At 42.6% G+C, this 17,553-nt stretch overlaps 1 protein-coding gene across 1 annotated transcript in view; it reads left to right on the top strand.

Annotated features, from left to right (window-relative positions):
* The first annotated feature begins 7,001 nt into the window (after nt 1–7,001).
* LOC129107839 (A disintegrin and metalloproteinase with thrombospondin motifs 20) overlaps nt 7,002–17,553 on the top strand; it is a 76,519-nt gene continuing 65,967 nt past the window's right edge. The window contains exons 1-3 of the mRNA XM_054619421.1: nt 7,002–7,095; nt 7,242–7,603; nt 11,143–11,311. Coding sequence (XP_054475396.1) covers nt 7,005–7,095; nt 7,242–7,603; nt 11,143–11,311 — 622 coding nt within the window. The 5' untranslated portion in view covers nt 7,002–7,004. The remainder of the gene's footprint in view (nt 7,096–7,241; nt 7,604–11,142; nt 11,312–17,553) is intronic.

Genomic DNA, 17,553 nt, shown 5'->3' with positions numbered 1-17,553 from the left:
CGTCCTGGTGATCTTTTTAAAGTCAATTTAAAAACATGAGCTCACGTTGCTTGAATGTGTTATTTGTCTCCCCATTTTAGAGTAATTGATACAATCATGTGACAAATTAAATTTGGTTTATATGACACCAGACCTTTCCCCTTTTACGTCTTTCCCCTAACCCAAATACACACAGTAGCAGCAACCAAGCACCACTTTCTTTTTTTTTTTTTTAAGAATTCGAAAAGCTAAATATAAATAAAAACTACTATAACTAGTTTTATGGTCATTTTACCATGATATGAAATACACCTACTGCTGGATAACTGTTGACAGTAAGTTACTGTGGATAGGGCTGACATATGGTGAAAATCTGGACTGGTAAAAGATACAGAACAGAGAGCAAAAGGGAAGTTAGTTGTGGTTGTGAGACATTATTTTCATAATGGTAGATAGTGTTTCACTGATATAAACAATAATGACCGGGTAAAAATGAACAATATGGTACACAGCATGTTGAGAAGCTACCAACGTGAACAAACTGATAACTAATGAATCACTTGCAAGTAGTTCCTGAGAAACCTTATTATAGGGACAACATACAGATGATTAAGAACAAACTTCTCCAAGACATAAAGTAAGTAAAACCCTATCTAATTTGTTTCTAGATATCAGAATAGTTTATATTGGTCATGCCTGATTAACTCTGAAATAGCTGCTAAGTGACGCAAGTGGGGTATAATGTCTAAAGCAATTATATCCTTAATTTCTTCATGGTTGCCTTACAATTACAATACCATTTTGTGGCTTTGTGCCTACGTACAAATAATTATCACTTGACTTTTCAGTAACCATAAGCTCTATGGAGTTTTACAGCATCTTTCAACTTGAAACAGGCAGCTGTTTTCAACATATAAGCAGCTGTAAAGCATCTTTAAACTGCTCATCACTAAACAACAAAAAGACAAAGTTAGCGCCTATCTAGTGAGCATTCAGGGGTAGGTGGAGACCAAAACAGAGCTAAAAAGAGTGAATATTGTACTTTCTAGCCAGGAAAATGATCAACGAGGTGGTGAACATGGCAGAGTATCGGGCAAACAAAAAAGACCAAGATGTATTTCCCAAAAGTTGGTGACTAAAAAAGCTTGTCAGGTGTCCAGAAACAGGACCCAAAATAAATGGTAATGTTGCTACGCATCTATACTGGGTGATTAAATTAGCAACTATTTGCAGGCATGCCAGCCATGACAACTTTAAAAGGCCTTAAAATGTCAGACCTGTGTATGATGTTCAGGTCATGGAATTCTGATAGGAAAAAAATAGATAGATATATAAGTCATTAGGATTGACAGATATAACAGTTTCAACGTTTGTTCTCACGTAGCTTAATATTATCTACTATACAGTCCTCAAGAACTATTTAGGAACTTAGTGATGCTTTCATTATCATTTAGTTTTAGAAGTTTTAGAAGTTTTTTTGTCATGTAGTAAAGTGGAACTGATAATTGTCTTGTACAAGCCTTCCTTCTTAGGTCACTCAGCGGGCATTTGCTTGTGATGTAATGACCTCTGGAGTACAATAATAAACACTAACCCCGGCCATGAAAAGAGGATGTCAAAATACAAGATCACATCATTTATTTACACAACTGTCTTTACTACAGTCATCACCATGTAAAATTAATAGCCTCATTGTTTTGATTCTTTCGGCAAACAGGAATCTTTTTGTTTTGTGTCAACCTTTTTTGTTATTTTGCCATAATATGATGAATCATCAATGAGACAGTACTCGGCACAGCGGTGAGAGAGCGCTGCTTTGACATTGTTTTACAGCTGTCTGCGGGGCTAAAACAGACAATGCCTCACTCAATGGGAGCAGGAAAGAGGTTGACAGACCACTGTGTTTAAAGGGCACTAGGAATTCAGCGGCTTATGAAGCCTCGTTGCGGCAACGGGGGGCGGAAGCCTATTTGGGGGGGGGGCTTAATCTGCGGTGCAAGCCAACACAAGTCTCAGGTGGCCGAGCTCCTTGATCACTGCACCATGAGAACCACCTGAACGGTCAGCGAAGGGGGAGGTTGGGAGCAGAGATAGCATAGAAAAGGGGGTGGTGAGGCCGGTATGTTATGGTAACTCCTTCAGTGACACAGTAACCTGCTTTATACACCCCACTGATTTTTTTAATTTTTATTTATCCTCAGAATATTCAAAGTCATTGCACCATGCAGGTTATACAACAACAGGAAGAGTTCAATACAAGTATTCATCTTGCTGCAACACAATACCTACTATGCACTGCTGTAGAGTATTTCCCCGAGCTCTGTGGATTGTCATGAAGAACTTGTTGTCAAACACGACTACAACACTGTGCTGTGATGTAGTGCAGTTTTCGGTTACCCCTCCTGTGAGGAATCGTTATCCGTATGCGATCTCGGCAGAGGAGACCTCTTGCACGTGCAGATATGCAGCAGAGAAAAGCCAACGTGCAAAGAAGAGTGGCTGGTAAAGGCACGGCCCTGGAGTGTATCAGGAGGTATAGATCGCTGTTATGACTGGGAAGGTCAAACCCAGTGAACCATGAGAGGGAGAGTGGCTCTGGAGCTGTTTGTGCTCTCAGGCCTGCGCTTTGCTCAAGTTTGGGGTAAAGTAGAAAAAGGGGACGGGGGGGTTGGAGCCTAGATAATAAATCACCTGACATGTCAGTGGACGAGCTTCAGTTAGAGTGTACAGTAGGAATACCTAAGCGGTGCTTTGTACAGTGATTCTTGGAGAGGTCTAAACTTATCCAGCAGGAGCCTCTGGTCTTTATTCTCCTACTGTTGATTCAGTGTAATGTGATATTAGTTAGTGTAATGACATTATGCTGTGGTAAAACTGTGTTCATATGGGTCAGCCACCTATTTTAATCCTTTGTCAAGTTAACTTCCTACTGATCCTCCTGAGTTAAAAAAAAAAAGCAAAGAAGGGTAATTGATAGCCAAAAATGGGGTAACATCACTGTATTGTAATTATGGTATAAATAAGTGTCATAAGTAAATAACTGATCAGGCACAGAAAGATCTTACAATGAATGTTAGGGTGGAAATTAAAGAAAAATGAACTGCTTTATAACTGCATACAAAGACAAAACGCAAGGAAATGAGCCATGTGGTGCATAATCATAATAAAGTATTAACATGTGTTTTGTGGTCAGGATCATAACCACTAAACGCCATTAAATAATGAGCCATACTTGATACATGATTTTTATTGGATACGTGGTGTTTTACCACAATGCTTTGCTCCCATAAGGAGACAAACCCTTGGTCACATCTTTCACATGCCACACAGCTGGAGTTTTCTTCAAGTACAGCTCTGTGCTTCAGCCAGTAGTCAGTCTAAAAACAATGTGCACCCAGGTAGAACGGACTTCAAGACATTATAAGCAAAACAAGAAGTGCTAGTATCATCGCCATAATGCCTCTTTGTGATACATCAATTGCTTGTTCTCCTTTCGCTAAACCTCAACTTCCCTTTTCTCCTAAACATTGCAGATTTGAGTCACTTGAGGGATGTTTAAAATGTGAAAACCAACCAGCCCCTGATCAGCACTTTTTTACTGAGACAATGTAATTTATATGTGAAGCAATTGCCTCAATATGCGCTCAATTAAAGGCTACTGAGGGCATCACTTCCTGCTGGACATGTAAGCAATGAAAGCATCACTGGCTAAATAGGGACTCATCAATATTAGTGCTCTTTACAACACTTAGTGGATCCACGATGTACAACAGCCTGAAGCAGAAAGTGACTCATGCGCAGAGACCCGACTGTACATCTGGCAGAAATTGGGGATGTTTTATCCAATAACTTTTGCATCTGTGGAGAATTAATGAGTATGCGGGTAGCTACACTAACCCTAAATCAGCTATCAAGAGCAGTCATATGGTTAACTTTACAATGTGCCGTCGGTGATAGAAGCCAGTTAGTGGCTGGCTGGGTGAAAATGAATTAAAAGTGATAGCTAGAGGCCTCGGCACCTGTGTGCCATGAAGTACAAGATCCAATAGGCAACTTCCCCGCAGTGTTTGTTACAGTCTGAGAAAGCTGCACATCTGGGGCGTATCATTATTTTCACCCACAAAGAGGTTAGCTATAAGCTTATCAGAGTTCTTTGGCTCCAATATCCTTCTTAAATAAGGGTTGAAAACATATAGATTATAGATATAGATAGATATATCTATAATCTATCTATAATATTGTAATATTGGTAATCACAACTGGTTTATGTTTGTCAAATTCAATTATTTTTGCACATTGTCACTTTGCTCTTGATGGTGAAAGAACAGTGACAGTGGTTTAGTGGAAGGAATAGCCTTTGAGGAGGCTTGGAGGCCGAATTAATACCCCATCATGGAGGCATCGGAGGAGTTACAGTGGAGAGATTAGTAACTTCATATCAGGAGCTCTGAAATCCAGATGCAACTTGAACACTGAGCATTTGAATCGACTCAGTCCATTTTTAATGAAAGTTTTAGACTAGAAGAAAGCGGAACGTGTGATTCTTGTTGTTTTACAAGCAATAAAGAATCACACAGTTTCCAGATGTCTGGCAGTGCGAGCTCACTTATTAAGGGTTTATTATAGGAGATGTTGACACATTTAGACAGAAACCTGGATAGATCATGACGAGGAAATTCTGAGCTGCATTTATCTCTCTACATAAGAATGAACCCATGTGATCAATTTGGACAATATTTAGAGAGACAAAACCTAAATTAAATTTTGAGTCTGTCTTTTATATTGTAGCTGCAACTCCAGCATGTGGGCAGTAATGACAGGGTTGTGTCTAATATTCAGCAAAAACTAAATAAAATTGATGTGGGAAACCAGTGTTTGGGCTACCACTGACCACACTGTGATTTTAGCTGAAATGTGTCCATGAAAGCACTAAGTTCAGAGAGAGAGAGTGAGAAAGAAAGGAAGTAGAGGGAGGCGAGCGAGAGAGAGAGAGAGAGAGAGAGAGAGAGAGAGACTTTTTTTAAACTAATAGCCATGACTTGGGGACTAGATGTTTTGTGTCAAAGAGAGAGCTTCCAGGATCCAAAAGTGTTTCCGGTGAGCCCACCGAGTCTAATTACCCACAATGCTGTGACATTAGTCTTCAAAGGATGTGGAAAACAAGACCCCTTTCATACGTCCATCAACTTTGTGGAAGACTTTACGTGCCCAAATGATTAACGAGAAGCTGACCACACCATGGCCAAAGGAAGTCTAGCTTCCTCCAATAGATGACAGTGAAGAATGGCTCATAATGCCCTGTGCTGATTATTTTGTGCTTTTGCCTCACAATTTCCCACGAGTTATAACTACATATTAATATGAATATATTTATAAAAGACAAAACAATACATTAATGTACAACACAGTTAAAACTCAAACTCAAAACTCAATTGGATAAATTGACTCTGGTCAGTATGCATTATATTAACACGATAACAGTCTTGCACTCGTGATATTGCTGAAGCAAAATATGCATATGGTACAATTATTAACTCATATTGGTGTAGCCTTTATTGAGACAATTATAACACTAGAGATAAGTACGCAAAATACCGCTAAACACTTACCAGTTTAATAGGTTCACTTGTGCAATTCAATTAATCAACCCTCAAGTTAATATTTCCCTTATGAAGCATTTTTACTTTATGTGTCTACCCCTCTTGATACATAAACAGCGGCAACAAAAAGACAGTGACTCGACCAATACGCTGATCTGAAGGGTGTTTGTATGTATTTATATTCGTCCACCTATTGGGTGGACACATTTATCTATCCTGCCCATCGACAAAATGATCATCAGCTTGAATAAACACTTCTCCGGCATTTTAAACAAAAGCTGATTATGATAAAAGTGCCAGTCTCAAGAAAAAAATAAATAAATAAAGGGGTTATTATATGCAATCTATTATAGCACGACTAATATTTGATGTTTGAGGCTGACACTAATATCAGTAGGTCTGACTTAAAAGATCTGCTGAAGTTTCTTGTAACTTTCTTGTTGCCATTTATCTCTTACAGATATTATCAATGATAAGCGGCAAAATATCTCTTTAGTGATAAAGTCTATTGTATATATATATAAAAAAAATGTACTCACTTTTTACTCAGACACCTCAGACACTTCACAAGTCTTTATACTATTAGCTAAATATAGCAATATTATTCATTTTATCATCAGAGATTATGAAATAAAATGAAATTGCAGTAGTGTTTAATACAACCTCTGTGCTTGGGTAGTTTGTAACAGCAATAATGACGATTAAGTATAAATCCAAAACCCAGAATTCAAGATGATTTAATGTTCACATGATGACTGGTTCATTTTATTTCCAGAGTTTTTTTCTTTTCCTTTTTTTCCCCCTAACACTGCAGCACTCGTCCTGCCCCATGTGTGGTGGTCGAGGCGCACTCACCATTGGCTCTGCAGCCTGTAGGGGCGTTGCTTCGCGGTTTGAGAGTGCTTAGGGTGCACGGGGTGTTCAAGGGATGGCTAAGGGAAAGCGTACTTGGCACAGATCCCTCCTTGCAGTATAGACTGCGTTTTTACATTAGGCAGCACATTTTTTTTTTTTTTTGGTTATCTCCGTCAGGTGCAGGCGGGGAGGAGGAGGAGGAGGAGGAGGAGGAGATAAATGTGTCATAAATAGTGTTTTGCGTTTTTACACAGGGGGGGGGGGGTGTTTAGTGGATGCATGTTTAGCAATGCGATGAGGCCGGTGCACTTTGCAAGACTTGCGCTGCAGAGACCCTCCGCGGATCCCAAGACCTGTTGCTGACAAGCCGGGGGAGAGAGGGGAGAGGGAGAGAGAAAGGAGAGGGGGAGAGAGAGAAGGGGGGAGAGCCGCTCTTGGAGAGACAGAAAGAGGGTAACTTTGCCTTTTGGAGAAGACAGCCGGTGGTGGTGGTGGTGGTGGTGGTGTTGGTGGTGGGGTGGGGGTGGGTGGGGGGTGGATGTGGGGGAGATCATCTTCACGGAGGAAATCATGCAGTTTGCAATCTGGCTGGTTGGACTAATGTGTCATCTGTCAGCGCTTGTCCGGGACACTTTGCAACACCGATTGCATCCGAAACAAGGTTAGTGTTTTTGCTGTGATTTAGGAGAATGATGCATGGTGCAATGCAATGGGGCTGTCAGCGTGCGTTACATTGATGCCTCTCTGCTTTCTCTCATTGCTTTTGTTTGTTTGTTGTTGTTGTTGTTGTTGTTGTTGTTGTTGCAGAAAGCTTCATCAAACAGCTGTCATCGTATGAAATCATCACCCCGGTGCGCCTGAACGACTTCGGGGAGTCCTTCCCACACACACTGCACTACAGAAGGAGACGGAGGAGTTTAAACGATGCCCTGTCGGGTTTACGGGTTCACTACAGGATCGACGCGTTCGGGGACCGGTTCCATCTCAACCTGACCGCGGACTCCGGGTTCATCGCGCCGTCTTACGCGGTGACACACCTGGGAGCGGAGCAGAGCGACGCCACGGAGCCCCGGTTCCAGGACCAGGGCGATATGCGCCACTGCTTCTTCCGCGGACAAGTCAACGCCAAGAGCGAGTACCCGGCCGTGTTCAGCCTGTGCACTGGCCTTGTGAGTATTAACTCTTCACTAGCTTCAACAAAAAAAAGTTGCATATAAAAAATAGTGAAGTGTGTGTGGGGAGTGTAACCAGAGCAAGTGTTACTGGACAAATGTGACCGATGAGGGGAGCGCGCAGCTCGGTTTCTTTTGCGCCTGTAGGGGAGATGCTGCTCGGGCACAGTGTTTCTGTCAGGGTGGGTGTATTGTGGTTGGAGACTGGGGGTTGATGTGACTAAAAGCATACACTCTATTGAAGTGCCCTTGAGCATGAAACACTTAAAAAAAAAAAAAAAAAAAAAAAAAGTCCCTGATGAGCTCCAGCAGTGGTTGCTGCTCTGTGACTGACCCCGCTGTGTGACCTGCACTGAGACATGTATACAGGGGTTGAATGTACATATGAGCACCAAAAAGGGTGTCATGGCTTTACTTTTACTTTATCAACCACTTTTTTGTTGCTACAAGAAACCTCTTAATTTTCAAAAAAAAACATAATAACAGTTATAACAGCAGACATGCTTATACTAGTGGTAAGTTAATTATAAGTTGATCAACTGAAATTTCAAAGTAATTTGTTAGTCCCAAATGCCAAACATATGCTGGTTCAGGCTTCTCAACTGTGCCGACTTGCTGCTTTTCTCTGCTTTAAATGACTCTGAAGTTGAATATCTGTGTATTAGAGACCGTCCGACAAAACAAGCTATTTGAAGATGTCACCTGAAGGCTTCTGGGAACTTGTGATTACATTTTTTTTTCATAGTTTTGTTTCACTATTCAGAGCTACAGAAGTAATTGATTCATGGGAAAAATCAGATCACTTGCGGCCCCAGACTGCAGTCATTATTAACCAGTCTGAAGCAGCTGTTTGCTTTCCGGATTGCCCTTTATCATATCTTTTAGATCTGACTGTGGGCTGTAATAGAGTTATTGGGTAATAATGAGTTAACAGCCCCATTATGCCATTTGAGGATCCTGAAGTCATTTAGTTTGCAGACTCCTGTGTGAGAGAATCTGATATGACTTCATGGGTCACATAAGGTTACTGGTCCAGGGGGCAGGGGGTTGACCTCCGTCGCGCCAGCCGGATCCTGGCGATGACGCTGCGTGGTTGGGGGTGTTTGGCTGGACTCAGCCACGCAGACAGGAGAACCATAGCCCTGGAGTCTCCCTCCCCATCACAAACCCTATCAGTGACATCATCCTTATTTTAGATAGGTGCACTGTGTACAGTACCAGGATAGCATGTTGATCTAGTACATTTACAATGCGTACAGTAATTGTTCTCCTGTTAGGACTTGACAAAAGAGTTTTTTGATCCATGCTAGTGGGGGTTAACTCCCATTCAGTGTGGCGTTGGAGAACAGAGACCAGCACCAAACCACATAAAGTGTTTTTTTTCATGTTTATATAACAATTTAAGGCATGAGGTATGCTGGAATTATCAGGGTAATAAGCCTTTAATTGCCCCTCTGCCCAACTTTGATGTATGACTCGCTTATACAAACATGTTTGCATCCTTTTTCAAGCAATCTTTGTTGCTTATCCGCATCATCACTCATTGAGAATGACAGGACAATGGAGACAGCACCAGAGGCTATCAGGTCATAAATGTGTCCGTATCTGATCACTGGGGCTTAATGGCCAGGCACATTTTGGTGGGATGAGGTCATTAAGGAATAATTAAGCCCCTAAAACAAAGGGGTCATTCTAGAAAAAGCAGGTTCCCCTTTTGTCCAGAGTTGCTCAAAGCCGTCCCCAGGGGGGAATCAGGGAAGGGGGGGGCGGGGTTGAGGGGTTTTTGGCCTTTTCAAAGTGAGCTGTGATGGGCAGAAAAGGAGAGAAATGCTGTGAAGAGGAGACAACTGCCAATGAAGGTTGTGAGGATCTTAAGGACTGCTCACACCGTGGGAAATGTCCCTGAAGGAGCTCGCCCACTCACATAACAGAAGTGTGTGGTGAGTCACCCTGTCCTGAGAAATTTGGCTATCTTCATTCCGACACCAAGCGATGCACCTCTGTGTAAAGACCGGGCTCATGACACCTTTATGTCCTGTTTAATTTAAGAGATTGACTGCAACTGTACGTGCCACTTGGGTGAGTCAGCACCCACTGTCTTTTAAAAGTGTCTTTGTGGGATTTGTTAAAAACAGATGTGTGCCAACATCGTTTTATCCGTGTCATGGTGGTGACCTCACTTCAAATAGGAGTCCCCTCGGTTGTAAGGTCCAGTTCAGCACCCGCTACTGAACAGCAGCCATTGTGTCCGTCCAAACTTTTTTGCCAGATTTGCTGCTGAGCTAATGCTGGGAAACCCTGAAACTCTGCCCCCTCCATTGACTCAACAGAGCATTTGTCTGTTCAGCCTTCCATTAACGCCACATGAGAACTTTAGAGGGGGCTCAACCCAAATGGTCTAATTAAAGTCAACTCACCATAGATAGCGATTTACAAGATACAGGAAAACAGCTTCCAGATGTAACACTGTTTAAATCACTCATTACATTTAGAACACTGCAAATGGTAGTTGTTGTAAACTGCAACATTCTGCATCATTTAATGAAAAACCATGGAACCTCGCCTCACAAAACACACCCTAACTGGATTCTGTCAGTACTTTGTTTCATTCATGAATTGCAGAAGCAGTTTAATTCATCCACACTGGCCTGTCGGAACTGAAGAAATATTAATATTGTAGGAAAGTTAAAGCACATTGGCGTGAGGGTGGTTGTTCCTATCCTGTCTTGTTTCCACAAGCTTATTACAGTGAATACATGTTGCATTCAAGACCTGTAGCGCTTTTGAGGAAGCCGGTGCATACGTGCAAGCCAGCTAATCCTTCACCCTTTGAAAGGCAGCGCGGAAAGGTACACATGCAGTTTGTACATGTTTTTCCATATCCGATTTGTTTTCCATTGTCAGACGTCCATCACTCATGAGGGATGGTTATGGAATAATGCTGCCGTAAAGATAACATTCCAGTGTCCAATATCCTGTTTAAGTGTGCGCATGAAATTACCATACAAACACCATTGTGCCTCATGGCTGAGTGAGCTAAGAAGCTTTGTGAGGGACTGAGCTGCCAAATCAATATTAGCATTCCTCTGTCAGCAGCTCTGTCCATGTATGATGATGTCACTCGTCCCAGTGTCAGGCCGTGAGGGGGAAATGCATTTTCAGAGTCAAAACAAGCGCTCTTAATAGCCTCTGCATTAAGGTGTCAAATGATTTACTGAATCAAGATGACTTACATATGCATCGATAACATGTAAAAAGTTTAAAAAGTCTCAAGATTGGTTGTTCTCTTGGTTATTCCCTGACCTTTGTGAGTCAGCATGTTCTTTCCTGTGCACCAAAAAAAAAAAGAGTACATAATGTGCACACTGGTACCCAAGGGCAACACAGAAGGACTGCAATTAAACAGCAACTTCTTTGAATGAAACTATGCTATAATCTTTAAATGAAACCTACACACATACAGTGCAGTATGCACACATGCAAGTGCATGCTTTATACCAAAACCGTCAACGACATCTCTTTTTTTTCTGCTCTAGGTTGGAACATTTACGACAAAACACGGCGAATACTTCTTGGAACCCCTTTTAAATGCTGCGGGGGAGGAATACGACGAGGAGCACAACAAACCTCATCTTGTATATCGGCGCGAGAGGAAGAAGAACATCTCGCACACTGACAACAACACAGAGCCCTGTGCTGCCTCAGGTAACAGACTACAGACTGCCTAACTACACTGCCTGTAACCACTGTCTGTCTGACTTTCACCCACAAGCACTTATTGTACCTTCTGATAACCTGCATTCACTTTCTGAGCCGCGGCAATAAACGCGGCCCTAAAAAGGGGAATTATACCAAGTCACGATCTTTGGCTTGCAGGATACCCAAAAGGTTTAAGAAGCATCATTGAAAACTTAATTAAGCAAAAATGCACTCCAACGCTGCCTGGTGTTTCCACTCCTGTTCTCCTGGAGCATTCAATCCCAGGCCTGTGGCAGCAGCTCAGAGGGGAAGGAATAATTACATTTCAGGTTGCAGTTGTGATGAAAAGAACTAGAGAGGTTGTTTTTTTGGCATTGGAGGCTGCTTGAAAGTTCCCCCCAATTTCATTTGAATGTTTTATGCTTGAGGCCTTTGGGTGGTGGAGAGGCCCTCAAGAGAAAAAGCGGGGTGACGGAGTGGAGTTCACCGCGATTGAAGGCCTTAGAGTCGTCCTTGCGGGGAGCTCCGTGGGCGGCCTTTGTGCTGCGATGCAATAAATCTTTTATGTGCAGCCCGCTTGATTTGCTTGTTGTCTGAACCCAGCCATTGTCGCCTGGTGGTGGCTATTGTGTGCGGCGGCGGTTTTAAAGAACTTGGACTGACCTGATGGGCGAGGTCAGTACCTCCTTAATATGCTTTGCCCTTTCACTCTCTCAGTCTGTGTGTGGTAAACAGAGACGGAGAAAATCCTGAGGGTCTCTAAGCCCCCACTCTGAGGCACTTTTAAATATACTCTCCTTTAAGAACCGAGAGTGTGGGCTTGGGGAATGACCCTGACTGAATGTCCCAAGAACATCCATATTCATCATACAGTTAGTTTATGTCTTATATATCGACTGAATCGTAAATATGAGATGCTTCCTGACTCTTCAGCGCATATCCTCAACTATGAACCAGTACACTCCTTGTAGAAATTGTAGTCAGTGTACAGCTGGACATAGTAGGGAGGACAGTGCGTACAAGGATGAAACACCTGTAGGGCTCGATCAAAGGGATGCAGGTAAACAATAAGCAGCAGGATTAAAAGCTCCAGTGGGGCCAGGGTAGGACTGTGAGGTGTCCCCGGCTGCGGCTCCTCGGCTTTATCAGATAGGCCCCTCTCCAGATGCGGTGATAAATGTCCTCTTTGAAGGCCACACTAAGCCAAGACTAACAGGCCTGTCCTGTCTTTTTATGGGAAGGAGTGCAGTACACGCTGCTACTAGCCGGCTGGATGTAAACACTGGCTTGGCACGTGTTGTTCTACTTGAAAAACACTCGTAGTGGCTGCTCCTGGTCTTGGATTAGGACATTTGTCTCTTGGTTTTGGACTTGTGTTGATGTTAAATGTGTTTGAGATAAAATGTAGCACATATTCAGCTATGGGGGCTATTATCTTTTCTCAGTTGCTCTATCTTTCTCTTGTCTCCAATCTACACCACATCTGTACAGTCTTTCTGTTCCTTATGTCCCCCATCAGACTAAATAAGAGTCTAAGTATGGGGCTCCTCACCACAGCACAATTGCTGAGAGAAAAAGAAGAGGAGAGAAACACAGTACCAACAAGTAGAATCGCTGTAAGCTCGGGATTAGATCTCTAAACAGTAGCTTTTTTTTAAACTCTGCCTATAAAACAGAATTTTGTACGTTTCTGTAAGTTACAGAAAAGATGATAGAGTATCTTATTTGATTAACTATTGGATCACGGGGGAAATCTAACTGCTGATAGATGGTTTATTATGTACTGAATATTCAGGTTTTGAAGATACGATAGTAAATTATGGATAGTGTAACCCATCAAATGTACTCTTATACATACAGTTGCCAGTTATTACTGGAGCTACAACGAGGTGTTTCTAACAATTTGTCCACCTCCCCAAATGATGTATTAGCTTACTTTTCATAATATTGCAAAACATTTAAACATCGGCATACAAAATGACCACAGAGCTGAATCTACAACTCTCAGACAAACATTAAAACCTTTTAAATGGTGCATTAGAATGCATTTGACTTAGCTTTACCTGATAAACTGGTAACTCAGGGGTTAACAAAGAAGATCCGTTTGTCAAAAAAACAGTTTTTTTATTTCAGTTTAATGCATTTCTGTCTTCACTATAACCATCCAAAGCAATGGATTTATAGCAAGTTTAGAAACAAAAAAAAAATCTGATTTATCTCATCACGTAGATGATAGACTGCAGGACTTGTGGTGTTAGCGAGGGGCGGATTCCTTTCCCAGTATCTCTTTTTGAGGAGCTATAAAAGCACTCTTTGTCAAGGTCAGTCATCTTATGGCCCTCTCTCTTTCTCTCTTTCTCTCTTTCTTTCTCCACTTTATGTTCCCGTGAAGAGGACTCTTGCCTTAAATCAAAATTGGCACTTTGGAGTTTGAGTGCTGAGGGGTTTGGCAGGTTTGGGACTTTGAAGAGGTCTGAAGCTTTATAAGCATTGTAGGTCTGAAACATGCCAACTATCAAAGTTGATCCAAACACATGGAAAAGCTGAATGGCCAACAATGCCTGCTAATCTGCTAGCCAGGCAGTTTTTTTCCCACTGTAAAGACATTGTTTTGCCTATTTAGTCACTGTGGTGATTATTATTATTCATCTACCTTTATCTAACATCTTTTTGAACACAACAAAGATGAAACAAGCTGCGTTTTATCGAGCATCCCTCCAGAAAACAGAATGTATATCACGAGCAAAGATACCTCTGGTGAGATAAGCTTTTCCCTCAGATATGACGTGTCATAGTTTTCTTCCTAAATGCCATACAGACAGGACTTCTGTATCTATTGAGGCAGTACTACTTTCCAGAGTTTGTACAGTCCCTTCACACCTCGCGTTGAAAGGAGAGGAAGGCTATGTTACCACCTGAATTCAACAACAAGGAACTTTTGTTTTGTTAACCTTGCGCTTGTCATCTCTTGACACGTACAAATACTTGACTTTTTTCGTACATGTGCCGTCACTACCTGTGTAGTGTCAGAAACAGAAGTGCAACGATAAGAGCTTTTAAAGTGTTACCTTGATGGAAAAATGAGGTTTTGTTATCTCAGCAGTCATGACTATGACTATATACCTGTCTACGGCTGCTTTTCCCCACTGCGTGTGTTCATGACTTCTTATGTGTTGAATGGATGTGAGTTTAATATATGATTCAAATGCAAAGAAATGTGAAATGTGAACGTAACTCAAAGGATCTGAACAACATGGGTATTGAGTTTGATCTCACTGACTGACATTTCTAGCAACTGTATCAGTCTTCTGTCTGTGTCAGCCGACCTGGGTGGCTTCCCCGCTGTTTAGAATACCTCTAGTGTAGATAGCTGTTGAGTGGATGATTAATGTTTTAAAGTCACAGGGGGCCTTGTTGTGCCTGGTTCTGGCTTTTAAAAGCCCACCCGGGGGAAGAAGCTTAGTGGGCTCCAATCACAACACGGCTCCGACCTTTAATGACACATTCTACGGGGTATCTGTCTCCGAGCTCGCATGAGAGTCCCTGCGTCGTCCTTCGATATAGATAGCCGCGGGTGATGAGGGTGGCTACAGATAGGGGCAGATTCTTCCCGCTCCGTCTCCTCCCTTTGCTCTCTAAATAAAAAAACCATGTGAAGACAAGCAAAGAGACCGAGGGGAAGAGGAGCTGCCCAGTGTTTCTTTCTCACAGTCTCTCTCGGCTGTGTGTGTCGTTAGCCGTGGGGTGTCATATTTTGTCTGAATTAGAGATAGTGAATAGAATACAGACAGCCGTAAACCCAAACACCAATGTTCCAGTGTTGCCTCCCGAGCGCTCTGCCCCATTTTTCTTGATGGCTGACTGAGGGCCGCTGGGAGAGCAAAGTGATTGGCTTTGATGAGGCAATACTTGGCACACAAGGCATCTGTGCCCCTCTGACCCTCAACACAATCATTGTATAGGATTCCCCCCTTGGTGCCCACTGTGTATACATGGTAGTTCAAATGCTAGCATCAGGTTTTTTGGTCAATGGGTTCATTTACATGGAAAATGCCCTCCCCCCGCCTGGGGTTTTGAACTAGCCGACTTGAATCGCTGCCCGCTCTCCCTTTGCGCTTTCATGTATGTGAATGGAGGCACTTGTTGATTGTGACCTCACTTCCCTCTTTGTTTGGAGTCACTCACTGGACGGGTGGATGCGACCTTGAGTTTTCTCCCTTTCCTAGAGGTGCGTGGTTACTGGACTTGCTGGCTTGTTTGCTGCGCCTCACTCGCAACTATGAATGCATTACGCTCTTAGTTCTCCTGGCTTTTGACAGGGGGTCAGGGAAGGTGGCCGGTGATGGACGGGTGCTGATCATTCGGACAACCTCTCTCACCTTTAGGGTCTGACTTTAGATGGTGCTGAGCTTCTGAATGTCAGATGGCTCCAAAAGGCTTAGGCTTGCTCCGTGCCCCCATGCCCCCTGGACAGACTGAACCTCCCCCATTCCAGGAAGTACCCATTGTTTCCGTGAAAAAAAAAAAAAAAAAAAAAGGTTGTTTTTGCCCTTTTGTTTTGCATCCATAGATGTGGTTTTGCGTGTGTGTCAGGAGTGCATGTCATCTTCCTGGCCTGTCAGTGGACAAAGAGTCCCGCTGAGTATTGAGATTTGCTGAGCAAGGCAGTCCAGAGGGATGTGGAAAGCAGCTTCTTTCTTCACGTGTTTGAGCAGTCCTGGCCCGCGCTGCATGTGGTTTTTCTGCAGAGTTTGGCAGAGGCCCCAGACTCTTCCTCATCTCCCACTGCCCGCTTTTCTTCTTTTACACCTGCTTCTATGAAGGAGCTGTCTCACCCACTGCTTTTTCTAATGGCCTACATAGAGAAAAAAATCTGAATTTCTTTTGTCTTTTGCTTATCCTTTTGAATGGACATAAAGTATTCTTTGGAAAGCCAAGTTGATAATTTTAGTCCCAGTTGTCAAATGAGTTGAACAATATGTTGCCATAAACTAACTGTGAGTCTTGAGCCAACATGTGTGTTAGTTTGGAGTAATGTGCAAGTTTTCACTTCAGGAATGGTGCTTTGTCCCATCGTTGCCTCATATATCATGGCTAGGCATCACGACAGTGCTAATAATATGGACCATTGCACTATTTGGCATCTCATTTTAAGATAACAGATACTCTGGACGAGGCTGGGCAACTACAGACAGTCTATAACTTTAATAGCTGCCATGTGTCGGCCTGCCCCGAGGCCTCAGCCCCATTGAACCCAATGTGTTGTGTTGTCTCGGGAGTTCCAGTGACAGATTCCAGCTGGGGCTATTTACTGCCACTGTCTACTGTCTGGTCATTCTTAACAGATTGAGTGACAGTGACTGACTGCATGGTGGCATGGGTGACACTCAGAGGTGAGAGGGGATGACAGGTGAGCGACAGTTTCCCACCGAGGTGGACTGGGGAGAGGCAGTGCTGAGAGCTGGCCAGGGAAACATCAGTGTCAACACCTCCCGCTCTGGATGTTTATTATCTGAGGGGCCAAAAATCACTCCGAACTGCAGAGCTGCTTTATATTTGTCAAGGCAGAACTTTTTGTATCAGGGTATTAAGTTAGTATAGGATATATTTGAAGATATAAAATGACAATGACTGTGTTGGAGGAACATCCTTACAATTGGTCACAATTTGTTTCCTTTTTTTCCCTTTACAAACTTCATAATTCTGGCATTTGTAAGTTTTTTGTTTACTGGTAATTCAACTTTGGAGTTATTTTCACAGTTATGTCCAATCTTTCTATGATAACATACTCACTTAAGGAATTTCTGAGATCTGGTAGCAAAGCCACATCGCTACTACAAAGTTAATTTGTCTGACTGAGCGATGCTGTTCCCAGGAGTCGGTGAGTGCAATGTTATTATTACTGACATGAATGACGTCCAAACCTCAGGAAATCTAATCCAAGTTGAAATAAACTGGATTTATTCTTTAAGTGCCCCTGTTTGTGTTCTCGTTAGACACCCAAATCAGGTCCTGTGTTAATTGTTGGTTTTATAGTGCTTTGGTTTGAAAGCCTCTCACCTTAACTTTACACCATAAACCATAACCTGATCCCAAAGTGGATTTCTTTTGCAAAAAATAATGACTGGAAATTAACAGCTCTGTTAGTCTAAAATCTGGTAAGCAGCCAAGTACTCACATTTAGCACCTTTTAAAACAATTACATTCAGTTACCTCCATCCCGGAGGCAACGCTTCAGCCCTGTTTAT

Source organism: Anoplopoma fimbria, chromosome 19, assembly GCF_027596085.1.
Source record: "Anoplopoma fimbria isolate UVic2021 breed Golden Eagle Sablefish chromosome 19, Afim_UVic_2022, whole genome shotgun sequence".
Taxonomy (NCBI): Eukaryota; Metazoa; Chordata; class Actinopteri; order Perciformes; family Anoplopomatidae; genus Anoplopoma; species Anoplopoma fimbria.
The sequence above is the reverse complement of the archived record's forward strand: the minus strand, read 5'-3'. Positions and strand labels throughout refer to the sequence as shown.